Raw genomic sequence first — 27611 nt, forward strand, 5'->3', positions numbered from 1 at the left:
TGCACAGCGAGGAGGGCAAGTCAGTGGTAGGTAGGTGGTATTGTCCGCACGTGAGAGAAAGGCAGGTGCTAGTCCTGTGCTGCTGCAGCCCGCAGAGGAGACGCACGCTGTGTCGCGCCAGCGAAAGTCAAAGGCGATGCCCGACTGCTGCTTGGCACCAGACTGTTGCTCGCTCGCTGGTGTGTGATGACTGCGCTGCGCTGCACCTCCCTAGTTAACCCGTGGATACTCGCCCTCACCACAATACCATACTGCTCCCTCTCCCTTTGACGCGCGAGTCGGTTGGCTTTCTTTGACATGTCGTTGCTCTCCACCCTCCGCTGTCGCCAAGCTTAGTCGCCTCGCCGACCCCTACACACCCAGCTTCATCCACTGTACGGCCGCCGTCCGTCAGGTGCACTGACGGCCGGTCCACGCGACTGATCGCCACGCGCCCCAGCACGACTCGTGCCCACATGATACCTGCGGCATCCCACTCGCTGTGCCGCTCTCCTCAGAAAATATACCACCCATCATGAACGGCTCGCAGCAACCCACGGCCGCCATGCCGCTTCCCCCAGATGATGCTGGTTCGCAGTCGCAGCGAGGCAGTGGAGGCTCTCGCTCTGGCTCTAGCAGGTCGCGCCAGAATGTTTGTATCTGATGGAAAGGCCAGTACAGCAGTATCCATGACTGACAACCTCTAGCCGCAGCAGCAGCTCTCCACCATCGAAAAGTCCGTCACCCATCTTTTGGTCGCTACGAAACAACTGTTGGAGACCCTCACCATGTGGTCAACGGGTCGCGCTACTGAAGGCGAGGTCTCTGATGTCTACGTGCGGTTGGGTTATGAGTTCAACATAGCGTGTCGAGCCTTCGGTGCCATCGGCGTAGACACCTCTGATCTGGGTCCCGTACCTGACATGCTTCGGACGATCTTGGAGGAGACCTTGAGCCAGGATGCAAGTCAGCAGAGCTTGGAGAAGTACTTGCCGAGGATAAGAGATATCATCATAAACTTGCTCCATGGCCTGAAAAAGAAACAGCAAAGACTACGGCAGAGGAGTGGTAAAGAGGGAGGGGGTGAGTCCAGTCGGCCTCCTCGACAAGCGTCAACGGCAAGCAATATGAGTGTTGCCACGAACTTGACCGAGCAGCTGGAGGACATCCCATCAAGACACAGCAGTAGCAGGTCATTCATGCAGAGACAAGGGAGTGGAGACCTTTCTGGACCCGAGCTTCCACCCAGAACAACGAGCGTGGTAGGGGGAAGGAACTCACCGAAAAGGCACGGCCTGAGTCCTCAAAACAGTGTCAGCGTGCATACCAGCCGTCAAGACGTCTTGAGCGGTGATTCGAGCTCTTCGATGTCAAGCGCAACGATGCAAAACATTCCGGTAATCGCTCCATATCCAGAAGGCGACACCATGCCAATGAATCAGGGCTTTGAAAAGGACGAATCGTCGCCAGAACCACCGAAACCGCCTCCAAAGGCCAATGATGCGTTGACAGCATTACAAAGAGGAGGTGAGCTAGAACGAAGGGCATCAAGACGTTTCTCGGCATATCAAATCCAAAAGCACTTGGGCACATCGATAAACGGGATACCTGCGATACCACCTGCTCAAAACTCGCCCATACCGAATAGAGGTCGGGATGTGCGTGAGTCTATGAACGCGGTGAGGTCGCGAGGGAGTTTGCTGCATAGCCGAGCACGATCACGGACAAACAGGACTGCATATGACGCTTCCCCGAATCGAGATCACGACGTCCGACGTATATCTGAAGAAACAGCCTCTCAACCGGAAGATGTGCAGCCGCCAGCGAAGCCTTTTGCTGCTGATTCTGGAGCGGACAGCCCGATCGTCAAGACGCCTGAAGACAAACTTGCGAATCCCTTTTCACTGCAGGCAGAGGAAAGCATTGGAGCCACACTAAACGGGCCGATCGAGGAGCCTTTTACCCCCGGTGGCTCATTTGCAGCACCTGAGGAGACCCCCTCAGTCAAGCCCTCGCGAACCAGGACCGTGCGTGAAGCAAGAGAGTACACACCCCCTGCTTCACAATATGTTCCTGAAAGTCCACCGCAAGCTGGAAAGGAACTCACGCTTTTCCTGCAATACAAGAGCAAGATCAAAAAGTTTGTTCTCTCAGATGGGGGAGATCTAAGCCTTGCGAGATTGCAGCTGGCTTTTATCGAAAAGTTCGCCTGGAACACGCAGAACAACGGTGTCGACTTGCCCGAAATCTACATTCAGGATCCAGTCTCGGGCGTCAGGCACGAGCTTGAAGATCTGAGCGACATTAAAGAGCGATCTGTTCTTGTCCTCAATGTTGAGGCTCTCGACGAAGTCAAACGTCATTTCGATGACGGTATTGGTAGTCTGAGACGGATTGTTGAAGGCATTCGATCAAGTGTTGACGATCAGCATTCAGCAATTCAGAGGGTTTCCGACAGACAGCAGGAGACGGCAAAGGAACTTGCAAGCTTGGCAGTGGCACCTCCATCTGCGCCGGTATCCACTGTACCATCGTCTGGCGTTTCACCAAAGAATCTGTCGACCAACCTCAAGGATGTCCAATCTTTGCGACGCGACCTGGCTGTGGTGCGACAAACCTACACTTCGTTCGTCTCTGACATGCAAGCATCGATGTCAACCATCCGAACCAAGGCTTCCAACGTCAAAAAAGCTGCAGCAGATTCTACGATCCCAGACATGGACGAAAGCACAGGGAGATCATATGTCAACAAAGGCAAGAAGTCGCTGTCAGATGATAGCGAGGCTATTGTCAATCGTGTCGATGATCTGCAGGATGTGGTGGAGGATCTCCGCAAGGATGTTGTCACTCGTGGCGTGCGTCCACTGGCTCGACAGCTCGAAGATGTCAGCAAGAACATCAGCATCGCAACATCGGATCTCAAGAAGCTGCAAGAATTCCTCAAACGAGAGAAGCCCGTCTGGACAAAGATTTGGGAGAAGGAGCTGCAGGTTGTCTGCGATGATCGTGACTTGCTAACGATGCAGGAAGAGCTCGCCGCGGATCTTGAAGACGATCTTGACAAAGCTGCCCAGACTTTCGCCCTTGTCGAACAAGCCACCAAAGCGCAAAATGTGCAGAACACGAACGGCACTGCATCTGGCTCGAGGTCGTCATCCAAAACTTTCCACCCTCTGTCCGTGAGTCAGGGCGCAGACACCACCGAAGTCAAGAATAGTGTTCTTGGCGAAGTTAGGGCTCTGCAGCCGAATCACGAATCTCGTCTCGAAGCCATCGAACGGGCGGAGAAAGCACGACAAAGAGAGTTGGAGAATAGACGAGGTGGTGAATTCCAGCGCGAACTTGGAAACTTTGTTGAAGAAGGTAAGCTGAAGAAGTCTGGCGGTGTTGAAGAGGTCGAGAGGGTGCGGAAGCAGCGAGAGGAGAAGACAAGAAGAGAAGTCTGGGAGAGGCAGCAGGCTCGAGCGAAAGAACTCGCAGAAAAAGAAGCCGCGGCGGCAGCAGCCCAAGCAGCAGGCAACGAAGCAGGAGGAGACGACGCCCAGCAAGCCGACAACGCGGCCCAGGACAACGGCGAGCAATCTCTCCACGTCCCCTCCCTCCCATCCAGCGAGCGCAACAGCCCAGAACCCGGCTTCGTCGACGCCAAAGAAGAAGTCGGCACGCCTTCGACGGAACAGCAGCCTTTATAGAATGGGGCAACTCCCGCTCCCGAAGACGGCGCCGCCGGGCCAACAAACAGACCGACCTGGGACGCGATATTATCGGCCAGGAAGAACTTCCCCGACTCTCCCATGCTGGTCTCGCCTTCGCCTACGGTGAGGTGGAGTCGGGAGTCGTTGTGATTGGGAAGATGGAGGGAAGGGGGTTTTGGTGTGTAGGGGGGTTTGTGGGTGGTGAAATTTTTTGTACAGAACAGAATGCCTTGATAGTCGAGGGCAGGGAGGGAATTAGGGGTGGTGATGGAGTGGAATGTTAATGTCTTGTGTTCTTTCTCTTCTTCTTCTTCGCACTTTTGACTCCTTCTCTTCTTCGCACTTTGACTCCTTTCCTTTCACTGCGACTTACGATTCCTTCTACGTCAGACCGTGCTGGCAGACTCGTCACAATCGGGTTCATTCTTGGACTCCCAACCGCCAACAGGCCAGAGACGCGGCCAGACGTCATCCAGATCTTTCCTCAAGGGGGAACTCTAGCAGTCTGGTTGTGGCATCCCGCTTGTCCAAAACAAATTCCCCCAGGACGTTTTTCGAGGAAAAAAAAATAAGCGTAGTTCTCGTCTGCAAGCAACGCATTTTCGTCATGGAGAAGCAGTTCTGGACGCTCTGTATGGGGCTTTCAATAGTTGTCTGATACACAGCAACAACTACACCTCACGGCCTTTCTCTCATTCCATTCCTACTACCTACAGCAAGTACCTATAATCAGGACTCTTATCCCCCATCTCCGTCTTCTCCCACTCCGTCAGCCCCACATCCGTCGCCTGGCTATCCCGCTTCTTGTTCTCCGCCCAACAGCCCAGGCCGTAGATGACGCACGCGATGATGCTGAGGATGGTGAAGGCGATGCAGATGCTGTAGCCCGGGATGTACTTCGGACCGTCCTTTTTGAGGAAGGCGTAGACGGCGATGATCCCACCGATATTGCCAAAGCCAACTTGCCATGCGGAACCCACCGCGCGGCGGTGGTGGCCTCCTAGGTTCATGTTGAACCAGCAGACGATGATGGGCATTGCGGTGTATGTTCCCATGGTCACCATGAATAAGGCGCCGTATTGCAAGCTCCGATAGTCGTGTACCGCGATTAGGATCCCGAAGCCAGTGATCGCCACACAGATGCTGAAGACGGCGTACGCGAAGCGGTGTTTCGTGTAATCCGAGATCGTGGCCATTAACATAGCGAAGCCGAAGGCGGCGGCCCACGGAGGGACGCTGTGTAGTTGTGTCTGGATCTTGCCGTACCCGTAGCCTTGAATAATGCCGGGGCTGAAGTACGCGTAGCTGTAAGCTGGAACGATAAGCCCGAAGTACATGAAGCCCGCCACGACGACTTTGTAGTCCTTGAACACTTTCCCGACATCCTTGATCGTGATGGACCGCTCGACCGCCGATTTGCCCTGATCGACTCGGAGTCTGGCGCTGACATAGTTCTTCTCTTCTTGCGATAGCCACTTGACCTGCTCCGGAAAGCCTGGGAGGGTGAAGAAGAAGATAAACGAGAGTAGGACGGTGCCACAGCCTTCGAGAATGAAGATCCAGCGCCAGCCTTGATAGCCTGCAACTCCGTCCATTTTGCCAATGGCCGCGGCCAGGAGACCGCCGAAGGCTCCCGCTAACGTTGTCGAGCTGAAAAAGAACGAATATCGTTTTTGCGCTTCATGTCGACGATACCACATCCCTATTAAATAGAAACATCCTGGAAACATCCCAGTCTCGAAAAATCCGAGCCAGAACCTCGTGGCGAGTAGCCCACTGTAGTTCTGGACCAGTCCCTATATCTATCATATCAGCGAACGTTTTTTGGAGCCAGAAGCCCCCGCCCCCGCAAACACGACCGGAATCCCGCATTAAAGCGTTCACGAAGCGTTCACGGGCGGCCCCCGCATTGCGCACACAGCACAATTCCAACCATGATTACTCACCTGCATGATCGTAACGAATCCAAACATGAACATGTTGCCACTCAGCCAGATATGTGGCTTGAACCGCTTCAACAAAACGTTGCTCGGGATCTCAAACAGCACATACGGCACGAAGAAGATCACCAGAGCTGTGTTGAACTGGTCCCCTTCGAGCTTGAGATCTTCCGAGAGGCCGAAGACATTAGCGTTTGAGATGTTGATTCTGTCTGGGAGGAGACGTCAGCGGGAGAATCGCGACATCTGGTGTCTTTGGGGATGCGTACCGAGGAAGGCGGCGAGGTACAGCACGCAGAGAAATGGAACGACGTGGAGGTCGATCTTGGTGACCAGCTTTCTTTCCGTGGTGTGCGGCGGGCAGGGAACGGGCAGGTCTTCATCGTAGGCGCCGGTGGTAGGGTAGCCGAGTCCTGCTTCTTCTGCTGAGACTCCGGTGTTGGCGCCGGGGTAGTTTTGCTCGTAGTGGACTTGTTGCTTAGTATCGAGGGAGGCGGGGGGTGAGTCGCCACTGCCGTGTTTCTCAGAGGAGAGGAAGGGGAGCTTCATTTTCGCCGTGACAGTGCACGCACGCGCGGTGTGCAGATGGAATGTGTGGTGGAGGAGAAGAAGAAAGGAAAAGAAAGAAGCGAAATGTCTCACCAACGCATGTGCTACCTGTCGCTTCACTTTCAAATCTGCCCTCGGCCGGCAAACCACTCCGACCGCGTGATCTGCAACTTTCGCCGGCCGGCATTTGATGGGAGAGCGCACAGCACCAAACAAACGATTCGCATTTGATGAGCGGTATATCCCCACACTCGCTTGCAGATGAAGGATTCTGGGGCCGAGCATCGGCCTCGGCGGAGAGAACTTTATGCATGGAATACCAAGGTTATCGCCTGTAAGCTTTTTTTGCAAGAGGGCCAGGTGCATCTCTCAAATGTGTATGGAGGAAAGCTATTATACAGCGAGGCCGATGCAACGGCTTTGAAGAAGTCGGCGAAGCGGTGTGCGTACGTGGTTTTGGGTTGCCGAAATTGAAGCCTGACGGATTAAACGAACGCTTGCAAACAAACGCAGCCTCGAAAGCGCTTCCGGGTACGTATTCCGGCGCAAAGGACTGCAGTCTGCAGCGTCAGCGAGTGATTGGTAACGTAGGCGAATCGTCACATGAAAAATACCTGTATGGACAGGATGCCAGTAGATGAGTAAATATCGATTCCTTTTTGTAAGTCTCTATCGACCTTCGCGGTGTGCATGTTAATGTCATGTAGTCCTGGCCAATCTGTTACTTTCATTGCTCCTGACTGAGTACTTGGCGACTGGATGCTGCCAGCTGCTATAGCCGCATTTGTCCAGGAGTGTGTCGTTCGCGAGCATCAAACCCGTCCACGCAGTTCAGCCCAATGCCTCACAAAGTGTAAGATCCCAATCGAAATCTATCTTGATGCCAAGTCTCGGAAACACCTCGTGGCCTATACCCCTGTGGATGTTGAAACCATACCAGAACGACAGCTCAGGGGAACCCGTATTTGAATAGCGCAGAAAGCGGCACAGTCAAACGGTGTTTGAGAAAACTGTCCATTCCAGGCAGGAGATAGGTCAGTTGCCAGATCGCAACCATCTTGGGTGGCAGTCTGGTCATGTCGTGATTGAACACGCCGTTTGGGGGCTGTAGTAAGTGGGTTGATAAACAGAGGGGCGATCTAAAGACCCCACGCTTTGCAATCAGGTTGCTTGAGTTGACCAAATCGCGAAATCTGCTCTGGGCTCCGAACAGAATGTTCAGCGATAGTGAACTTAGCCTTTGCAAACAAGTCAAATATCTCTGCGTGTTGATACAAGAGTTCTCAAAGCATCCTATGGGGTGGTAAAGCGTGGATATAGCTTCTCTTCAGAACCATTCGCATTATGGCAGCTTGCACCATGAACTTATGCTCCGTAGACGTGATGAGTGGGCCTCGATGCAGCGTCATCTTCCTTGCTGTGAGGAAAGCTCTCTTCTTGCATTCCACGTTCGGCGAAGACAACAGCATTTCTGATTGCATCTTGTGTTGCAGATTCGACAACTCACGAAGTTTTTGTTGTCCCAGGACTTGGAGAAATGGCTCGTCAGTGGACATCGGTCGTTTACTTGGATGGCATGGGGCAGGAAGTGGTGGAGGCAACCAAAATCAAGGCACAAAACATGGCCACTGACGATGAAGCGATCAGTCAGACATTTCCAGATGCCGAAGAGGTGATGTCGGAGGTTGGAAAAGTCGCGCGTGAAGTCGGACTGTCTGCACGTGACTTTTGACGCACGGTCCTGGTAGCGCCAAGCCTACACCACCAATTTCGATCTGGAAACTTTGAGACGTCCTGACCGCCAGCGACAGTCCGTCAAACACCCACACCTCGACACAACAGCCGGTGAGTCGCCCTCAGATCTTCCATCGACCGCAGAACACCACATCACCAATTCGAAAATACCTGCGCCTCCCACATCTTCTTCCAGCACTCGCACATCCCCTCCGAATCCGCCACGACCAGCACACACCAGCACATTCAGGGCATGAACTGACATATCACCCCAGTCAAGATGGGTAAAGGAAAGCCGAGAGGTCTTTTGGCCGCGCGCAAGCTGCGCAACCACCGCCGTGAGCAGCAATGGGCCGATCTCCACTACAAGAAGAGACTGCTCGGTACCGCATACAAGTCGTCGCCATTCGGAGTACGTACACCCCCAATCTATCAGCTCAAGAGGCGAAATGAGCATGGAGAACGAGGATGGAACTGTGAGATGGGAAAGGGACAATTACTGACTTGATGTCAAGGGTTCATCACACGCCAAGGGTATCGTCCTCGAGAAGGTCGGTGTCGAGGCTAAGCAGCCAAACTCTGCCATTCGCAAGTGCGTGCGTGTGCAGCTCATCAAGAACGGCAAGAAGGTCACCGCTTTCGGTAGGGCATATTCTTTGCACCGCACACGGATGTCACATGGCTAACCACCTACAGTGCCAAACGACGGTTGCTTGAACTTCGTGGACGAGAACGACGAGGTCCTCCTTGCTGGTTTCGGTCGTAAGGGCAAGGCCAAGGGTGATATTCCCGGTGTGCGTTTCAAGGTCGTCAAGGTCTCCGGTGTTGGTCTTTCCGCCCTCTGGAAGGAGAAGAAGGAGAAGCCACGTTCGTAGACGACGATTGCATGGCTGGGGTATCGGCGTTGGAAGAGCGGCATCATCGAGACCATGGATTTGCTTAGAGCCTCACTACTACAATGAAGGCTTGCATGGCTTTGTGTACCATGGGCATCTCCAGTGTGCTGACCTGCACCAGAGCGACGACTAGAGTTGCGTTACGGTCAAGCACCACGAAGTACCACGTTCACGGCAACAAGCTCTCCCACTTTCATCACCATACTTCTTCTCACCATCGGTACATTCCAAGTTCGGCCGAATTTCGTCACTGTCTGATGCTTCTCTTTTCCCATCCTTCTCGTCCCAAAACAGCTTTTGCCGCTTTTGCCGTCAGCATCGCCCAATCGTGGGCATTCAATCGAGCAGTCTGCGGCGAAGACAGGCACAATGCTAGTAATCATGAACGATTCCTCGATAGCTGCAGTTCCATTTGGATAACAGACCCTAGGTTGAATGCACAATACGTATCGTTGTCGCCGCCCCTCTCTACCGAGGTCCTGACGGCAATAAAAATGCTCCACACCCCACAAACATCAACCCAGCTGGTGACATTGCCTCTTCGACTCAAGAACTACCACTTCTAATAAACAGGCATTCAGCGTCCTTTCCTTCCTTCACATCACTTGTACAGTAACACATAATCAAAATGGCAGCCAAAGCAGCAAAGAACAAGCCCCCGGTCTACGTCCTCGGCGTGGGCATGACCAAGTTCATCAAGCCCAGAGGCAAAGTCGATTACACAGAGCTCGGATTCGAAGCTGGTATCAAAGCCTTGATTGATGCCCAGGTCAACTACGACGATATCGACGCCGGTGTTGCATGCTACTGCTATGGCGACAGCACCTGTGGCCAGCGTGTCTTCTACCAATTTGGCATGACCCAAGTCCCCATCTACAACGTCAACAACAACTGCTCGACTGGCTCGACGGGTCTCCACCTCGCACGAACTATGTGTGCGGGAGGCATGGCGGATGCGGTGCTCGTTGTTGGATTCGAGAAGATGAACCCTGGCTCTCTGCAATCGTACTTCCTCGACCGCGCCAACCCAACTGGCACGACCGCCGAGATGATGGTCCAAACTCGAGGCCAGACCAACGCACCAGAAGCCGCTCAGTTCTTTGGCAACGCCGGCCGCGAGTACATGGAGAAGTTCGGCGCGAAGAACGAAGACTTTGCTGAGATTGGCCGCGTCAACCACGAGCACTCCAAGCGCAACCCATACTCCCAGTTCATGACTGAGTACACCCTCGACCAGGTCATGAAGGCACCTATGATCCACGAGCCGCTCACAAAGCTCCAGTGCTGCCCAACATCAGACGGTGGAGCTGCAGCCGTGGTCGTCTCGCAAGCCTTCCTCGATGCCCGCCCACATCTCAAGGACCAAGCCATCCTCATCGCCGGCCAGACCCTCGCCACCGACGCACCCTCGCTCTTCTCCCGCTCCGCCATCGACCTCATGGGCTACCACATGTCGCAATACGCCGCCAAGACCGCCATGGAGGAGGCCGGTGTCAAGCCTTCTGATGTCAAGGTTTGCGAGCTTCACGACTGCTTCAGCGCCAACGAGATGGTCACCATCGACGCTCTGGGTCTGTCCGAGCACGGCAAGGCCCACGAGATGGTTCGCAAGGGCGACATCACATATGGCGGCAAGATGGTCATCAACCCTTCAGGCGGCCTGATCTCGAAGGGCCACCCCCTCGGCGCCACGGGTCTCGCACAATGCGCAGAGCTCACATGGCACCTGCGCGGCTGGGCAAACAACCGACTCGTGCCCGGCACGACCGTTGCTCTGCAGCACAACCTCGGTCTGGGTGGTGCTGTCGTAGTGACAGTATACAAGCGAGCGGACGGCAAGGCACCGAGGAGCGTGTCGAATGAGGAGGTCGCCAAGACCAGTGGGTTCGGGTACAACCCAGCTGTGGAAGCCAAAGGCTTCACGAAGAGCCAGGCGGATAATGTCAGGAGTAAGAAGGCGAGGAGCGATTGGGCGTTGCAGGATATCGAGAAGAAGGTCGAGAGTCGGTTTTAGGGGACGTATACCCTTGCTTTTGTGGAACAACCCCGTCGTTCGTGGGCTGTCTGGGCAGTCTAGAGTACGATCATGAGCTTGGTGGGGCTTTGGAATACGGGGAGAGACGACAGTTCTATATGACAGTATGAACACCAGGTTTATGTATGTATGGGGCATTTCTGCGATATCTACGCTTGTTCCGCTCAAAAACGAATGTGCAGCCCCGTTACTCCCCGGCCATCTAAGCAGCTTGGAGTGCCATTAGCAGCGCAGTCGCTTGTGGAGAATCGGGGAAAGATGGTAGTTCTGGACGGTCCGCTCAGAAAGCAACATTCATCCCCATGACTCTTAAGCTGTCTAAGCAGCTTGAGGTACAGTTAGCAGCGCAGTCAGTTGGGAAGAATCGGGGAGAGATGGCAGTCCCATATGTTCTCCTTAGACCGGAACGGGAACGCTGCCTTAGGGTCATGATCTCGCCTACCCACCTTGTTCTGCTTCAAAACGAACATTCATCCCCGTTACTCACAGGCCATCTAAGCAGCTTGAAGTGCAATTGACAGTGCAGTCGCTCGTGGGGAATCGGAGAGAAGGCAGAATCGTCCCCATTCCTCGTCAGCTGTCTAAGCAATCCGGACTACGATTCAGAGCTTGGTCGCTGTTGGGATCGCAGGGATGACTGACGATGCCATGCGAAAATCATCCCCGTTGCTCGCAACCCGACCAAGCAGCTTGTAATGCTATCAGCAGCCCAGTTCGTCTTGGGGAGTCGGGGAGATGGCAGTTCTATGTATTCCACTTTCACCTGGGGAGCTACCTTGCCTGACCACCAGGAGGTGAAGTCGCCTACCCTCGGTGCAGAAGTCACAATCATCCCCGATCCCACGAGAGCGTCCAAGCAATCAAGAGTGCAACACGGAGAGTAGTCACCTGTGGGATATTGGAGAGAAACTGGGGATATCTCATGGTATTCTCATCAAAGTAGTCCTTCCGACGCCTCACAAACTCCTTGTCTCCCATATTTACACGCTCTGTGGAACCCCGTCTGCCTCGCCAGAGTTGACCTTTTTACCCGTCTTTTGGATCTTTTCGAGGACGGTCGCATAGCTCACGCTGTCTTCGGTCGTGACTTCGGCGGTCTGCGTGTCGAGGGAGACGTCGTAGTTCTTCACGCCTAGAAACTGGTCAGTATCCCTCCGTTTTCTCCGGGATGACCATGCTCTTGATCATGTTCACGTTGGCGTGGACAGCTTGCGAGTCTAGGGGATGGCAGCGCAAAACGGGGATAGTCAACTCACCATCGAGCTTCTTGAGAACACGCTCCACGGCGCCAGAGCAGCCGCCGCAGGTCATCGTGACGTTGAATTTGTACTTGTGTTCGGCCATTGTGGTGTTTGTTTCGAGGGTTCTGTTGTGGTTGATATGGGCACAGTTGAGGTTGTTGTGTCGGAGAAGAGGATTGGTAATCGAAGCAGGACAAAGAGAAAAGGAAGGAGCCCACAACACTTATATTGACTCCTATAAACAGCAGACTCGATCGCGTGCTCTGACGCGGCAAACAAACCGGGCCCTGTGGCTGATTATTTGTCGTTTGCTTGAGAGCCTTTTGATGAAGAGGCGGTGGACATGAGCACGTTTCGCTGTTTTGGGATGTGGTCGTCGTTGCATGAGGGGTGAGATACGGAGGACGATATGTGCAAATGAGCAGGAATTGGAAGCCGCTGGGAGTCTCTCACTTCATGCTTCACTTCGTACTTCAGTTCGAATTGCACGTGCAGTCCCTCTTGGACTCAGTCACATGCGTCTAGCTAAATCCTGACAACTCTACCACACGCGGCCATTCTTGCTCTCCAGCGGTCTCATCTCGTAGCCCGTCTGCTCAAGATACTTGATCTGCTCCAGAGCCCATTGCTCAAACGCCGCGATATCCACCGTCTCCACCTTGCACAATCCCAGCTTACCCTCTGGATCCGATTCCTGGACGTTCTTCGCATATCTACTTTCGAGCGCCTTTCTGGCGAGCTGAACTCTCTGCTCCAGGACCCTCAGACGATATGTTGTCCACTGGTAGTAGAGTTCTGTGAGATGGGACTTATTCCTGATGTTCATGTTGGTCGTTTCATCGAGCAGTGTTGGATCTCGTGGACGGAATGATGTGACGATGGTGATGCGTTCCGGCATGTTGCAGGCTGGAATAGCGAGGTGGGTGATATAACGACCTTGGAGGATAGTTGCGTAGCCCTTTGATGGTTGTCAGTAAGCAGACGTAATATCAGATCAATAGCGGGAGATTGCCTCACCATCTGAGGAGCTTTAACCTTGACAGTCCGTCCGTCGGCACATTGGAGCTCTGTCTCACCACCGGTCATGTGTCGAGCGTCAGAGAGCATGATGACGCAGACAAACGGATGCGAATCTTTGTGCCATTCAATGACGGGGTTTGCGTCCTCCTTGTTGCGGTCGTATCTAGCTTGGACTCCGTCGAACGATGCAATGGTTTCTTCGGTCGCAACAGGAGGCTCAACGGGTGTGGCACGGACGCCATCGAGGCCGTCAGGACCAAGCTGTGCATTGCAGTGCGAGATCTCATAGTCCATAGCAGGGACCAAATCGACACCAGCGTGCTTACTGATGATATCAAGAACCTCCTTAGAATGCCAGAATTGGTGAATGAAAGGAGCATAGCGGGGGGCAGCGCCGCGGATCTGAATTGACCCTGGTCGGGTATGGTGCATGCAGTTGTCGAGAGTTTCCTTGTTGAAGAGCTCTCGACGATGTTGGAGTATTGCTTCGGCGGAGAGGAGAGGGAACGGTTGAGTATGCGCAACAGATGACAATTCAGTAGGTGGGTATCCTAAGTCGTGCATCTGGACATCGCTACATGGTGGCGAGTAGGCGAGATGTTTGTTAGCGTCGAACTCAACGGGGGCTTGAGAGGCTGTTGTTGAGTTCGCCGTGAGAGATTTGGGAGTCGTATCGATCAGTACTGGAGCCATGTTGATCGCTTTTGGGTTGTGAATGCTGGTAATGTGGCCAAGAAGAACAGCCAGCTAGCACATTGGTGGAAAGTGATCAGCAAGTTGAGGAGAAAGAGACACAGGAGATGGCTCTTACGTATCTAGAAGCCGATAAACATATGGCTGTCGACTGGAAAAGGGTACCTATGAATGTGAAAGAGTTGACTCAGGCTAACCCGATTAGGGATATTCTAACCGCCGGCGAGTGAATGAAAAGGACCCATTCCACAGCTCCTTCAGGATGTGGGGCCATGGTGTTCGGGACTTACTGGTGTCATCATCGGATGGTCCTTGCTACTCAAAGGAAAGCTAGGCTGTATGAGAGCCATGAAAACCGCCTCGAGCTTTGGCGGGTCCCATTGATAGGCCAATCTGGGTGAAGCCTTGGAGCAACGCTGTGCGACGTCTTTGGTTTCAGTTTCCGCAAAACATTGTGGGTGCTCGTGCGTTTGGCTGTACGTGAGGTTGATGAGTCCGTACAGAACCAGGTACCATCATCAACAGAGATGTTGATCATCCCAACAGAATCGTGCCTACAGGATGGTCTGGGGCTGCGTAAGAGCACTGTCCGGCGTCTTGCATAATCCAGTGCTCGACCAAGACGTCTTGAGCACGTTTGAACTGTCGCATACCGAATCGTTTCTCCAGGTACTGCAGCCGATGCAAGACCACAGTTCTCTCGATAACTTGACTGGAGCCCAAAGCACGTGCTACGATTGCCAATGGCCACAACAGGGCATTCTCGTAAGAGGAGCCTGCAGGAAGGAGTGACATTCGCAGAACAGCATGCGCTGTTAGCTGCTCCAAGCTTAGTGTTTGATCTGTGCCGAGAGGCTCAGATGTATGATGAGCGGCACCCTGGAGTCTGTAAATAGTCGCTGCGAGGCGGTACAGGTCTTTGACGACAGCAAGATCGTTCCCGCTTTGATTCTGATCACTTGTCGTGGCGCTCTCCAAGGCAAAGCTGGGGAGAAAACTCAAGCTCCCATCCCACTGTTGTATGTCGAACTCAGTGACAGATGCATCGCCAGCAGCCAATCTTGCTACGAGGTTGGGATAGTAGTTCCGCCGTGAGGTGTCATTTCGGTCTACGCTGCTGGGGTATCCCTCTACCGTGCCAATGTGATCTGCATGGGCGTAGAAGGAACATGATGTTGGTCTCAGCGAGGAGGTAGACTGAACCAGGTTGTTGTAGACCAGAAAACTGCGAAAGAACTCAAATGCATCTGGATGGGCGATGGGCGACTTGTGCTTGCCAGAGCCCTGTCTCTCGAAGAACCGGTTTATGAACTGGATATGAGGTCTCCAGTTCAATTCTCCCATGATCTTCTCATAGCACAGGAACATCGTCGAGCTTGCCAGAAGAGCGGATGGATCCGCATCGCCAACACCACCGCTTTGGTGGGCCTTCAAGAGTAGTGCACAACCCCGGAGGGCCTGCTGCCGCAATGCCAGACGTTTTACCTTCATAGATTCGTGTGCGCTGTCCCACAACCCTGCACTTGAAAGACACAAAAGTGAGTCGAATACAACGGTACTGCGCATGGCGATGGGAAGCAAGATTGAGAGGAAGGGATTCCGCGGCCCTGATTGCGTCGGATACGTCCTGCTGAATCGTTCCACGTAGTTCTCCAGCAGCAACGCATCCAGAGAGTCCAGAGGTCTTGGATATGGAGATGGTCGTTGGTGAATCACTCTGTCCGAAGTCTTGGGGGAGAACGGCTTGGTGTTATCGTCGCTGGATTGTGAAGTCTTGATAGAGACACGCGCTTTGCTCGGTGGCCCTCGCCGCTTCATAGCCGCCCGTTTGCTGTCGTCCTCCCATACCACACGGACTTCGGTCTTGCAGTCCAGGTTCAACTTGGTGCAATTATTGCATGGGGGACCGCCCTGGTCGCACTTCTTCTTCCGCTCACGACACGTCCAGCATCCATTTCGAGTTCGCTTTCTGCCACTGGTCATTGTTGAACTACTTGTCAGTAAGCAGCATACTCGATCGCATGCTCTGGCGCGGTCATGGGATCAATAAGGCCAGGTGGCCCTGTGGCCCATTTGTCGTTTGCTTGAGGCTTGTGAAGAAGAGGTGGTGGTGAGAAGGTTTCGCTGTTTTTGAACGGTGGAGGGTTGATGTACGGAGTTCGAGACAGGCGGATGGGAAAGAATTCACTAGCAGCGAAGTCATCCTTTCCCGCAGCCGGAGACGCATCTTCTTGTTGAGGATACTCACTCTTCCACCAACCTGCTCCCTACGTACTGATTCGGAGCCGTAGGTTTCTTGCCATACCATTCTCAGGTCCTTCAACAGCCAAAGCGTCCCTTCATCCTTCAAGGCTATCGAACCCAACGCACAATACCGTCATCTCACGGTGCTCAGAAACAACTAAGCTTTCCGTTACAGCCCCAACCACTTCGACAGCTTACGAACAATGGGAACAGATGGAAGCTTTACTGTGAGCAGGAAGAGGAGGGTACGACATCAGGCACAAAAACAGGCCAAGTGCCTGCCACGATGCCATCCTCGCTAGCATCCTCTGCCAAGAGCACGGTCTCATCGGAACACATGTAAGAAAGACATCTGCTAGGCATTTGCGGCGCGAAACCCCGAAACCGTCCACGCGAGAGATTGATTGATGAAGCGGCATGCTGCCACAACATCATCACACGCCTCCGCGGGTGAACGCCAGCCGATTTCCCAGGCACATGATCCCGTTCTCCTCCTCCACACTCCGCATCCTTCATCCTTCCCAATGCTTGTCGGCAAGCCTAAAGATGCTGCCGCCCTCTGATCAATCGTCCATGCAGCAGCATCCGCAGTAACGTGCACTGCACGAGAGGGGTATTAGGTGCCGTGGCCCGGCCGTTCAAAAAGAGGTGAAAAATGAGAGCTTGACCTCACCAAGGCGCAAGGATTATAGGTGAGACAATCTCTCCTGTTTCTTTTGGATTGACGTGCTGCGGCTTGGAGTTGCTGAAGCGGTTTCTTCGATTCTTCTTTCCTTCTGCAAAAGAGGTGTAGAACGACAAGATGCTGCTACTTGCGACAGTCCTGCTTCTGGTTGAAGCTGCGACGGCTGTGTCTCCTACGGTCCGACTTCAATACGCCTCGTACGAAGGCACTGCACTGGCAAATGGAGTCACGCAATGGCTTGGACTCAGATTCGCGGCGCCGCCTTTGGGAAATCTGAGATTCGCTGCACCTCAAGATCCAACGCCAGAGTATGGAGTACAACAGGCGGATGAGCATGGAAAGATATGTTTGAGCACAGCGGGCGGACCACCGTCGAATAGCTCGGATGAGGACTGCTTGTTTCTTGACGTCTATGCGCCTAGCAATGCGACTAGGAACTCCAAGCTGCCGGTCTACTTCTTCATTCAAGGTGAGAAACAGCACTTCTGATAGAGGACTTCAGACTAACGCATCTGCAGGTGGCGGATTCAACTCGAACTCCAATCCCAACTACAACGGCTCAGGGTTGATAATGGCAAGCGACTACAACATGATTGTCGTCAACTTCAACTACCGCGTGGGTCCATATGGCTTCCTAGCGAGCGAGGAAGTCTCCAAAGGCGGCAGCATCAACAATGGCCTCAAGGACCAGAGGAAAGCCTCGCAGTGGGTGCAGAAGTACATCTCGCAGTTCGGCGGAGATCCCAGACATGTGACCATGGGAGGAGCCAGCGCAGGCGCCCAGAGCGTGACCTTGCACGTCACAGCATACGGCGGCCGCAACGACCATCTCTTCAGCGCCGTGGCATCAGAATCGCAGTCCTTCCCACCACTGCGCAACGTATCCGAAAGCCAGTTCTCCTACAACGGCCTCGCCATCCGAGCCGGCTGCGCTTCTTCCTCAGACACCCTAGCCTGTCTCCGAAACCTCTCTGCCACCGACCTCCAAGCCGTCAACATCAACCAGCCCTTCCCGGGGGCCCAGCAACCACCACTCTACATGTACGGCCCGACACTCGACTACGACTTCATCTCCGACTACACCTACCGCGCCTACGCCCAGGGGAAATTCATCAAAGTCCCCGCCATCTATGGCGACGACACGAACGAGGGCACCGTTTTCGCGCCCAAGAACACGAGCAGCTACGCGGAGAGCGATACGTTCCTGCAGAACAACTTCCCGGATTTGACGCTCGCGCAGCTGGGCAAGATCAATGAACTGTATCCTGTGGAGGATACGCCGAGTTTCCCGGATTCCAGCAGGTTCTGGCGACAGGTTAGTGATGTATATGGTGAGATTCGGTACATCTGTCCGGGGATTTTTGTCAGTCAGCAGTATGCGAAGAGTAATATTCCGAATTGGAATTATCGGTGGAATGTGGTTGATCCGGAGGCTGCTGCTGAAGGTACGTCCCCATCCTCCCCATTTCCATATATCAAGACATACTAACTGAGTGATGATAACAGGCACCGGCGTAGCCCACACAGTCGAAGTCAACGCCATCTGGGGCCCCTCGAACGTCAACGGCAACGCCCCCGCCTCCTACGACCCAGACGGCGTCAACTACCCCATCGTGCCCCTCGTCCAGAGCTACTGGACGAGTTTCATCCGCTCGTACAACCCCAATACGTATCGACAGAGGGGTGCGCCCACGTGGGAGGAGTTTTCGGGGAGGAATTATAATCGACGACTGATGTTTCAGACGAATGAGACGGAGATGGAGGGGATTGGGAGGGGACAGCAGGGGCGGTGTGCGTATTTGGTGGGGATTGCGTTGGGGTTGAAGCAGTGACGAGGGGAGGAAGAGAGAGGTGAGGTTGAGACTCTTTTCATGTGATCAGCTAGCTGTGTGCACAGACCAAGGGTTTTGAAGGACCACCCCTGTGTACCTCCTGTTTTGATGTGAAGACCAACAGGACCTGGTAGTGCTCTCGTCGGAGTATCTCATGTAATGTCGTACGCACTCGCATGAGGTCAAGTCGAAGGCCTCGTGGGGGCTTCTGTGTAAGCCAACTCCAACGCACTGGATCGGACCCCAAAAGGATGAATGACATCTCACCACAAACCGCTTACTTACCCTTGAAGGACGGCGCTTGCCGAGTCATCATACTATTTCAGAAGAACCGAATCCCTTCATTATCACCAAGCGACTGCTTCTCGCTATCGCCGCTGCTGTGTAACCAGACTGCGGCTCACAAGACGCGGTGATGATTACGCTAACCGATCTCCGGGTCTGCCGGTAACTTGCGTCTTGGGTTGGTAGGGTTTGGTTTGAACGCTGGGTTACATGCTGTTCATCATGTGGGCATCCGTGGACCCTTCCTGCTTCGAACGCAAGAACAATTTTGTCGTCGTCGAGAGGTGACGATGCGGTATAGAGGTTTCCGAAGTGGAGGACCTGATGAAGTGGTACAATAACTTCGACCTACACGTCAACTCGCCACACTGTAAAGTTATGTTTAGCAGCATTCGACATTCGTATCGTCGAGGTAGCGTCGCATTCTGGGACTTTTTGGAAGACAGGACGGCAGACCTCGGACAATCGACTTGTGCAAAGTTTCGTCAGCTTCCAAGCTGGGCAGCTCCCTGCTCGTATCGGCGTAGCCAGCCAGCCAGCCGGACTTGCGTCGTGGCATTTTCGATTGGACGAGACAGGCGAATTAGCCGTCAGCCAGCTGCGTGTTCTGCCGTCGTCGCCGTGTGGGTTTTGTTTCGACGAGGATGGACGTGGTGCGGAGCGGTTCTGTTCGTCGCCGGTTTGGGCTGGGGAGGTGCTGCGAGAGTCGTGGGGTGTTTGGGATGGTGGTTGGAGGGGTGTCTTGGATGTGCCGGCGGGTGTTTTGACGTCGGATGTGTTGCAAGAAGGGCTGGGCTGGGCGGGCGATAAACAGCAGGTGGCAGTTGGAGCGGAGGAGGATTTGATGCAACGTGTGTTAGGACGGATCGGGAACTGATGAGATTAAATTGGCGGGCGTTAGGCGGTTGTGAGGCTAGTTCGTCGTGAATTGGGGACGGGCTGACGGCGGCGTTGGGATTTGATTGATCAATCTTGAGCACCGCGATAACGCGCAGCCTCCCACTTGCTTGACGAGCCCAGCCCTGCAGCAGACGAGCGGCGTGCGGTGCAGCAGCGCAGCAGCAGCGTCGAGCAAGTCATCCATCCATCCATCCTATCCGACCAGGTGTGGCCGACAGCTTTCTTTGACGGCGGTGGCCAGCCTGATCTGACCTGACCTGCTTGTCCCTCTTTCTTTCTCGCCGCACCGTCTTTGTGTCAACAAGCGCCGGCAGCAGAGAGAAGCGCAGCAGCAGCAGCGCATCGATTCGATTCGATTCGAGTCGCCGGGAGCACGCGTACGAAGAAGACCCACCGCAGTTGGCACCCTCGCCCGGCTAGAGAGGATCGGAAACACACTTGGACCAGGAGCGAGCGAGCGGCCCTTCGACTTCGCAGTCCTCGACACCACCTCCTCTCCTCTCCGCGCCGACGCTCATTCATCACCACCGCCACCAGCAATTTAATACAACACTTTCTTTCTTCGACACGGCAGCGGACAACGGGCAGCAACAGTCCCTTGCCTGCCTGGGCCCGGCCCTAGACTTTGGTGCCCGCGAATTTGGCCCTGGCCAGTCACATCACGCGGCCAAGTGTACTGCGCTGAGAAGTCACCATGTCCAACTCCACCAGTACGTCCTCTCTCTCCCAGCGCTGCTGACTGCCCATTGCACCTCTTGTCTGTCGCATTATTATTTGGTGCCAGCCGAAGCAATCAGTCGCCCGTTGGCATACTAATGCGCCCGCAAAGCATCTTCTGCCTCCTCCGTCTCCACCTCGTCGCTGTCCTCGTCGCCTTCGACGCCGCCCACCACCATGTCGTCGAGCACGAGCGTCCCGCCCACCACCAGCGCTGACCCGTCCACCTCTTCAGTCTCCAGCGTCCCGCCCACCACCGAGTCCTCCTCGACTCCACCGCCGGTCACTTCTTCGACATCATCCTCGATCGAATCTTCGTCCATCCTTTCCTCCATCTCCTCGGCCGTATCGTCATCCATTCTCTCGCCCTCATCCACCACCACCGTCGAGTCGAGCGCCACCCAGCCATCTTCCACCACGACAATCTCGATATCTTCGCAACCGGCCACCACACGCGTCTTTACTTCCGTCGTCACCACCGGCCAGACCTCCGATGGATCCTCCGCAAGCCCGGTCACTGTCGTCGTGACCCAAACCCAAGATGCCACCACTGTCCCTATAACCTCGGCCGCATCGACATCGGACGCGTCTTCCACCACCTCTGGATCGCCAGCCCTTAATACCGGCACCAAGGATTCCAAGTCAGGCGGTGGCGGTCTGAGCACTGCAGGCACGACGGCCGTCGCTGTGGTCGTACCAGTCGTAGTAGTTGCGCTTCTCGTCCTTGCTGGCATCTTTTTCTGGCGGAAGCGCAAGCAAAGGAAAGCAGCAGAGGAAGCGCGCCGTAAGGAGGTCGAAGACTATGGCTTCAACCCCAACAACGACCCTACACTGCCCACAGTGGCCTCTGAGAGCGGTCAAGAAATGTCAGAAGACCACAGCAGCGGTTACAGGGGTTGGGGTGCTGCAGGCGCGTCGAACCGCAAGATGTCGACCACACTTTCAGGAGGCCACACGCAAGGTCAGCTCTCGGACACAGGCAGCAACCCGTACCGCGGAGGTGTTTCGCCTACCGGTGGTGCTTCTGACGGCAATAGCGGCGACGCTTTGATGCACAACCGACGAGAGACGATGAACAGTGATGATGTTGGATCTCTCGGCCAGGCGCCCCTGGCCAGTGCTAACCAGCCTGGCATGAAGCGAGGACCATCCAACGCATCATCCACATACTCTGCTGCCGGTCACTCAGATGTATCCGATGGCGCAGCACCACCAGGCGGCATGGCATCATCATACGAGGCCTACAACGCCAACAACGGCTTCGGCTATAGCCAGCACGGCCCCTACGGCGACGGCACCTACGGCGGTGGTAATGCCCCCGACAACGGCATGCCGGTCGTACGAGACGTCTCTGCGCGACGCAACACGCGGATACAACAGCCTGGCAACTACCAGCAAGGCAACTCTGGTATTGCCCAGAACTTTTAAACGGCCTCGAGAACTTGATGTGTACAAAACAAAAGCATTATATAACGGCCAACGATACCACTCTCGTTTGGATACGATTCCCCCATTACTCCAAAAGCAACCACGCTTCTGGTTGCACTCTCGACCGGCTAGTCGGCTTGCAAGTGTTGGGGATGAATCGTCCTTTTGAGCGAAAGACCGAGGCTCTCTGCGACTGGTTCGATATCATGGCGATGGCGTTCACTCTTGGACAGATGAGAGGAGGGTGCACAGTGGGCAGCATCGCCGGCGCGCGTGTGCAGAAGCTGATTATTTCTGTTTAGAGCAACCAATACCTCCAACTGTTACTGGCTTTTGTTTTTGCGTGTGTTTATTTTGGAAAGGGGGAGAGAAAAGGGGAAAACGAAGCACTTACAGCTCATCCTCAACGATTTTTTTACTACTACTACTACTACTACTACTACTACTACTACTACTACCCAATCACTACTACTACGCCTCATTGTAGGTTTAATACTGCTGGCTGCTGCCATGCGCGATCACATACCCCTTGAATATTTATTACGGTTCATGACTTTTCAACCTTTTATCTACTGCGATATATGACACTACTGTACACTTTTTTTGGATAGGGTTGACTCTCGAGAGACAACTTGCTAACATACATCAAAGCGATATCTGAACAACAGCCTCGACCATACACAATACCACCGCCGCAAGCAAACACGATCCCTCTTGCCGCGCCAAACGACGCTCCCTCCCTCCGCCCTGCAAAACCCTTGATCAAACCACAGCATTCCCGCCCCAATGATCCATAGTTCTCCTCGATCCTCCTTCCCTCCCCTTAACATCTGCACCTGCACTTGCACGTCCGTCCTCCTCCCCACCAACAGCAATCTCAATCCCCGCCTCCCCCTCGTCGTCAGAAAGACATTGTTCCCAGGTCGTGGCGACGGAGTCCTGGAAGAGGAGGAATGATCTCTCGCGGGCGAAGGACTTGAGGAGGATGGAGGCGAGTTGGTCGGATTCCTCCGGGGTCGGGTGGATGGTGATTGTGTCTGAGAGGAAGGAGGAGAAGGGGAAGGTTTCCTTGTCGGAGGGGGGGAGCATCTTGATGCTGCAGGAGGCTATGAGGGATGTGGGTTGTTGTTGTTGTTCTTGTTGCTGGTGATCGTTGACGGAGGCGGAGGCGTTGTCGTTGTCGTTGCTTTCGATGGGCGAGGCGTTTTCGAGAGCGTCGAGCCTCGCCTTGGCGTATGCGTTTTCGAGAGCGTCGAGCAGCTTCTCGTGGGCTACACGGATCTTTTCTGTCCCGCGCTCGAGGATGTCTTTGAATCCCTCCTGGATGTCGGGCATGCGGCCGACGGTAGAGGAGGCGGAGGTGGTGGAAGGGGAGGTGATTGTCTTCATCTCAGGCTCGCCCGCTGCTAGAATTTCTGCGTGCTGTCGCTCGACGTAGGCGTTGTCGGGGGTCGTCTCCATTCCACTGAGGATAAAGGCCCGGAACTTGGCTTCCTGGCGCTTGAGGTCGGAGAGGATGTCTTGGAATTTGTCTTGCATGTGGGGGAGCATACCGACCGTGGAGGAGGTGGTGGTGGATGGCGAGGGTCGGGAGGTGAAGGAGATGATTTGGTGAGGTGAGTGGTCTGGAGAGGGCTGTGGGCGGTTTGGGTCAGTTGGACTGTCTTTGTAGCCTAAGGGGGAGGGGAGATATTGTGCCTGCGTGGAGGTTGAGAGGTTGGACGTACGGATGCTGCTGCGATGGCGGTGCCGAAGGCGAGGATAGTGGTGAGCTTCACGTTGGTGTTGATCTTGATCTTGATGTCGATTCGGGACTGGGGCGGAGGAGGAAAGGAAGAACGATGTCGATGGGCTGCATGGAAGACGAGGCGAGGCACTCAGTACCTTTTATTTCCCATCTATCGAGAGATTTCGTGGGTCGCTTTTCTTGAATTCTTTCTCCCACAGGCTTTGCACGTCCATGCCACGGATAGGCCACATGGCCTCTAAGTTGTAATCTTCTGGTCGTAGTCGATGGGAACGCGGGAGGTGAAAGAATTTCGTCATGATGGCTGATATGTACGCTCGTCGATAGGTTGGCCTGCTCATGTCTGTACAGTTCTTAATCCTCTCGTGACGTTGAATCGTAAAATTCTGGGAAAAGGGGCTGTCACATGGCCGTAAGTTCAAAGCTTCATTGACATATACGCTAATTCCTATTCGTTGCTAGGGATGGGGTAGTGACTGTATGCTGCCTCGACCAATAACGATGTACCTATTCAAGTAAATGAGTAGCTCTTGAGTTGCAACCACGATCTCGAAGCTGGTACGCACCACATCTCCACGTAGAAATTGCAAAATGGTGCCTTTGACGGAGTCCTTAAAAGTCACTCGAGGGTGCGCCTTTCACTTCCCTTTCTCCATCACTCTCAATCACCAAAACTTATCGCAATACTTCCAAATCCACCTACAACACCACTTCACAACAGCAATCAAGATGAAGTTCACCACCATCCTCGCCTCCCTCATCCTCGGCGTGAGCAGCCTTCCCACTTCCCCAGTGGACACTGCCGTACGTATCCAACATCCCCTACTTGTCCCGTCTCTCCCCACGGCTAACAATATACCAGGCCAACGACGCCCGCCTCGCCGTCCTCGACCGAGCCAAGGAACTCGGCGACAACTTCCAAGCGGCCATGGCCGATGTCCTCACCAACGAGGAGATCGCGAGCTACAAGGCCGACGTCACCCGCGTTGCGGAGGATGCTGTCGGTGTAAGGCCGTCACGGATTCCTCGCGTCCCTTCTGTTGATACTGACACCCCTTTCTCGATAGAACCTCGCCAACACGACCTATCTCGACGGCCTCGCCCAGGAGTGGCACGACAACTTGTCTCCCGTCGTGAAGGAGAAGATGGCCCATTTGCGCGATAAGGTGAGTGGCAACCATTTTCCTTCCGCTGTCGGCCTTGAATAGTACGGGACCATGAAAAACTTGCCGCGCCCACGCTGCAGAGTCTGCTGTGACTTGTCGGTCTTGATCGGGTCCAGTTGTGACTGGCTTCACTTCTTGGAAACTTTCTGCGGCGCAGTCCCAAGATACTCGATCGATCCGAATGCAGGCGGGTCCTGGCTGATTGGGTGCCCAACAGGCACGCGATGCCGCTGGGGTCGAAGAGAGTCATTCCCAGCACCGCAGCACCATGAAGTGTGACTGGCGTCACTTCCTGGAGACAATATGCGGCCAAATGCCAAAATGCTCGTACAATCCAGACGCCTGCGGGCCGTAAACATGGTGCGATTTTGACAGGCGGGCGAGCTCTTAACTAACCATGCGAGTTAGTCACAGCGCCGCGACACCATGAAGTGCGACTGGCGTCACTTCGCGGAGACCATGTGCGGTCAAGTGCCGAAATGCTCGATCAATGAGAACCTATGCGGGCCTTAGGTGACGGAAATGTTGGTTTGCTTTGCATGGTCGGCGATCGGCCGCCATTTTGGGGATTCTTGGGGGAGGTTGTTGCAGCTTGTGTGGCGTCGAGTATGGTTGTTACGGTATGAGAGGGCCAATCCTGTGAATGTCCGTAAACTCCATGCAACCATTCGTGATCGAGCGGCTTACACTTACTTCTCACCTCCGCGCGTTGCCCTCCACTCCTCTGCGATGTCTTCGTATCGTTTGAACTCCACCTCCTCGCCGAATGCTCGTAACCACTCCAAGAACCTCTCCAACATCCCTATCACATGCGCCATCCCACTGGTGTCAGGGTGGATCACCAGGCTGTACACTATCACCTCATCCTTCCTGGTCCCCATTACCATCTCCTTTCTGAGCCACTCAAACCTATCCATCCACATCCTCTCCACTACCCTAACGTCTACATACCCTGCCGAATTGGGAGTGTTGGGGAAGAACTGCAGAGGCGTCATGTCCTCGGCATACCAGTTGCAGGGGATTTCGATCAAGCCGCTCTTGGGCAAGTCGTTGAAGTTCGGCGAAGGGTGCATCCACTCCTCGGCTTTGGCGTCTGGTCGAAAGTCGATTGGCTTGATTGGCATGGGATCTTTGGGGAGAAAATACGGTACGCTGTCGTAGTGTGAGAGTGAGGAGTCCCAGAGGAAGTCGTATTCTTGTAGAAGTGAGATGGTTCGTTCCGATAGTTGATACAGCGGTGCCCGATATCCTCGCGGCCTCTTTCCTGTAAGGCCTTCGACAAGAGAGATGCACTTCTCCAGCACGTCACGTTCCTGCTGTCCTGTCATCTGGCGGGCACTCTCGTGGGCGTAACCATGCAGGGCTATCTCGGCACCCGAGGCAACAATAGCACGGGTCTGGGATGGGAAGGTCTCGATCGAGTGTCCAGGTATGCACCAGGTGACCTTGTCGGAGATTTGAAGGCGATCGAAGAGGGCCAGCAGGCGAGGCACGCCGACATGCGCACTGAAGTAGCCAGCAGAGTAATCTGATGTTGTGTTGTTGGGATGGGCGCCGGTCCCTAGCTGGGAACAACGTTAGCGGTGGCGTGGGATGTGAAGATACAGTTCATCCTGTACCCAACCAGAGATGGCATCAAAGTCGATGCCGAGTGCGATGTTGATCTTGGCCCGGGGGCTTGTTTGAGACATGATTGATATGTGGTGATGGTATATGTAAAAGGGTCGAGAGTCGGGTAGCTGTGCAGTTTGTACAACGCAAGAACGAAAGTGGCAGGTGCGGCCAATGACAAGACCCACTAGAGCTTTCACACCTTCCTTCCCTCGAAAGCGCTCCCCATCACCTCTTCCTCTCTCCAGACCACCCTACCCTCCATGCCGCCGTCAACACTAATGACCTGCCCACTTGTATGTCCGCTCGCCCGATGACTGGCAAGAAAGCATACAGCTGTCGCCACATCCTCTGGCCTCGCGATCTTCCTGAGAGCGACAGTCCCCTGACCCTCAAAGTACAGCTCCCTTGGATCGTCCAGTCGCTCCCCAATCAGCTCTGTGTTCACCCACCCAGGCGCAACAGCATTGATCCGCGCCTTCGAGTTGATGCGCACGATCTCGTTCTTAACAGTAGGCACCAGTCCGTACTGTAGGCCTGCTTTCCCGCTTGCATACTCTGAGTGACCTGCTTGGCCGAATTTGCCGCATTCACTGCCCGTTACGATAATGGACAGGTTCTCCAGCTCCTTGCCACCGTTCTGCTCCTGTGCGCGGATGGCGGCTCGAATGAAGTGCTTGATTGTGAGGAAGCAGCCTCGAACGTTGACACGGTACACCTTCTCCCAAGTCTCGAGCGGCAGCTCCCAGATGTTTGGGTGGCTGGCCTCGTTGGTGATACCTGCGTTGGCCACGAGAATGTTGATAGGTCCAAACCGTTCCACCGCCGACTGCATGGCTTTCGAGATGGATTCCTCGTTTGATATGTCGCCTGAGACATTGAAGGTGTCGGCGTCCTCAGAAGTCGGTGCGGGCTTGAGATCGTGAGCCGTGACTTTGCATCCATTGGCTAATTGCATGTCAGCCTGCGTTCGCGAGATCGCGATAATAGCATACCTCGTAGCTCTTGCACAATGGTCCTCCCGATTCCGCCTTGCGCCCCGGTCACAAACGCATGGTAACCCTCAATGGCTAGGAAAGACATTACGGTTCGCTCTGGTGATCGCTTGTACTCTTCTCTCTGTGTAACGAAGCCTGAAACTTGTGGTGTTTTTGAGCAACACGATGAGCTCCTTCATATGCAGTAGCTCCAATCACGACGATAGCCTATTTTGC

At 54.4% G+C, this 27611-nt stretch overlaps 12 protein-coding genes across 12 annotated transcripts; 6 read left to right on the top strand and 6 right to left on the bottom strand.

Annotated features, from left to right (window-relative positions):
• Positions 1–514: 514 nt before the first annotated feature.
• Positions 515–3671, top strand: M409DRAFT_22847 (uncharacterized protein; the record flags this gene model as incomplete). Its single annotated transcript, XM_033806518.1, has 2 exons — positions 515–631; positions 687–3671. The coding sequence occupies 2 exons, from the start codon at positions 515–517 to the stop codon at positions 3669–3671; spliced, it is 3102 nt and encodes a 1033-aa protein (XP_033667682.1).
• A 713-nt stretch (positions 3672–4384) lies between these two features.
• Positions 4385–6163, bottom strand: M409DRAFT_22848 (uncharacterized protein; the record flags this gene model as incomplete). The annotated part of the gene is made up of 3 exons (XM_033806519.1): positions 4385–5470; positions 5621–5826; positions 5884–6163. 3 exons carry the CDS (start codon positions 6161–6163, stop codon positions 4385–4387), a joined length of 1572 nt encoding a protein of 523 aa, XP_033667683.1.
• Positions 6164–8177: 2014 nt separating this feature from the next.
• On the top strand, positions 8178–8772 carry M409DRAFT_66367 (uncharacterized protein; the record flags this gene model as incomplete). The annotated part of the gene is made up of 3 exons (XM_033816909.1): positions 8178–8309; positions 8413–8539; positions 8594–8772. The coding sequence occupies 3 exons, from the start codon at positions 8178–8180 to the stop codon at positions 8770–8772; spliced, it is 438 nt and encodes a 145-aa protein (XP_033667684.1).
• Positions 8773–9421: 649 nt separating this feature from the next.
• On the top strand, positions 9422–10807 carry M409DRAFT_66368 (uncharacterized protein; the record flags this gene model as incomplete). Its single annotated transcript, XM_033816910.1, has 1 exon — positions 9422–10807. The coding sequence occupies one exon, from the start codon at positions 9422–9424 to the stop codon at positions 10805–10807; it is 1386 nt and encodes a 461-aa protein (XP_033667685.1).
• Positions 10808–11808: 1001 nt separating this feature from the next.
• Positions 11809–12172, bottom strand: M409DRAFT_36669 (uncharacterized protein; the record flags this gene model as incomplete). The annotated part of the gene is made up of 2 exons (XM_033810593.1): positions 11809–11960; positions 12085–12172. 2 exons carry the CDS (start codon positions 12170–12172, stop codon positions 11809–11811), a joined length of 240 nt encoding a protein of 79 aa, XP_033667686.1.
• Positions 12173–12610: 438 nt separating this feature from the next.
• M409DRAFT_22852 (uncharacterized protein) lies at positions 12611–13782 on the bottom strand (the record flags this gene model as incomplete). Its single annotated transcript, XM_033806520.1, has 2 exons — positions 12611–13027; positions 13087–13782. 2 exons carry the CDS (start codon positions 13780–13782, stop codon positions 12611–12613), a joined length of 1113 nt encoding a protein of 370 aa, XP_033667687.1.
• A 534-nt stretch (positions 13783–14316) lies between these two features.
• Positions 14317–15765, bottom strand: M409DRAFT_22853 (uncharacterized protein; the record flags this gene model as incomplete). The annotated part of the gene is made up of 1 exon (XM_033806521.1): positions 14317–15765. The coding sequence occupies one exon, from the start codon at positions 15763–15765 to the stop codon at positions 14317–14319; it is 1449 nt and encodes a 482-aa protein (XP_033667688.1).
• A 1063-nt stretch (positions 15766–16828) lies between these two features.
• On the top strand, positions 16829–18543 carry M409DRAFT_22854 (uncharacterized protein; the record flags this gene model as incomplete). Its single annotated transcript, XM_033806522.1, has 3 exons — positions 16829–17180; positions 17230–18156; positions 18218–18543. The coding sequence occupies 3 exons, from the start codon at positions 16829–16831 to the stop codon at positions 18541–18543; spliced, it is 1605 nt and encodes a 534-aa protein (XP_033667689.1).
• A 2079-nt stretch (positions 18544–20622) lies between these two features.
• Positions 20623–21873, top strand: M409DRAFT_22855 (uncharacterized protein; the record flags this gene model as incomplete). The annotated part of the gene is made up of 1 exon (XM_033806523.1): positions 20623–21873. The coding sequence occupies one exon, from the start codon at positions 20623–20625 to the stop codon at positions 21871–21873; it is 1251 nt and encodes a 416-aa protein (XP_033667690.1).
• A 762-nt stretch (positions 21874–22635) lies between these two features.
• Positions 22636–23424, bottom strand: M409DRAFT_54584 (uncharacterized protein; the record flags this gene model as incomplete). Its single annotated transcript, XM_033812757.1, has 1 exon — positions 22636–23424. One exon carries the CDS (start codon positions 23422–23424, stop codon positions 22636–22638), a length of 789 nt encoding a protein of 262 aa, XP_033667691.1.
• A 925-nt stretch (positions 23425–24349) lies between these two features.
• Positions 24350–25299, top strand: M409DRAFT_22857 (uncharacterized protein; the record flags this gene model as incomplete). Its single annotated transcript, XM_033806524.1, has 4 exons — positions 24350–24424; positions 24483–24626; positions 24688–24786; positions 25195–25299. 4 exons carry the CDS (start codon positions 24350–24352, stop codon positions 25297–25299), a joined length of 423 nt encoding a protein of 140 aa, XP_033667692.1.
• Positions 25300–25475: 176 nt separating this feature from the next.
• On the bottom strand, positions 25476–27480 carry M409DRAFT_66373 (uncharacterized protein; the record flags this gene model as incomplete). Its single annotated transcript, XM_033816911.1, has 4 exons — positions 25476–26351; positions 26406–26525; positions 26630–27345; positions 27393–27480. The coding sequence occupies 4 exons, from the start codon at positions 27478–27480 to the stop codon at positions 25476–25478; spliced, it is 1800 nt and encodes a 599-aa protein (XP_033667693.1).
• Positions 27481–27611: the final 131 nt, after the last annotated feature.

Source organism: Zasmidium cellare, assembly GCF_010093935.1.
Source record: "Zasmidium cellare ATCC 36951 unplaced genomic scaffold M409scaffold_17, whole genome shotgun sequence".
Classification (NCBI taxonomy): domain Eukaryota; kingdom Fungi; phylum Ascomycota; class Dothideomycetes; order Mycosphaerellales; family Mycosphaerellaceae; genus Zasmidium; species Zasmidium cellare.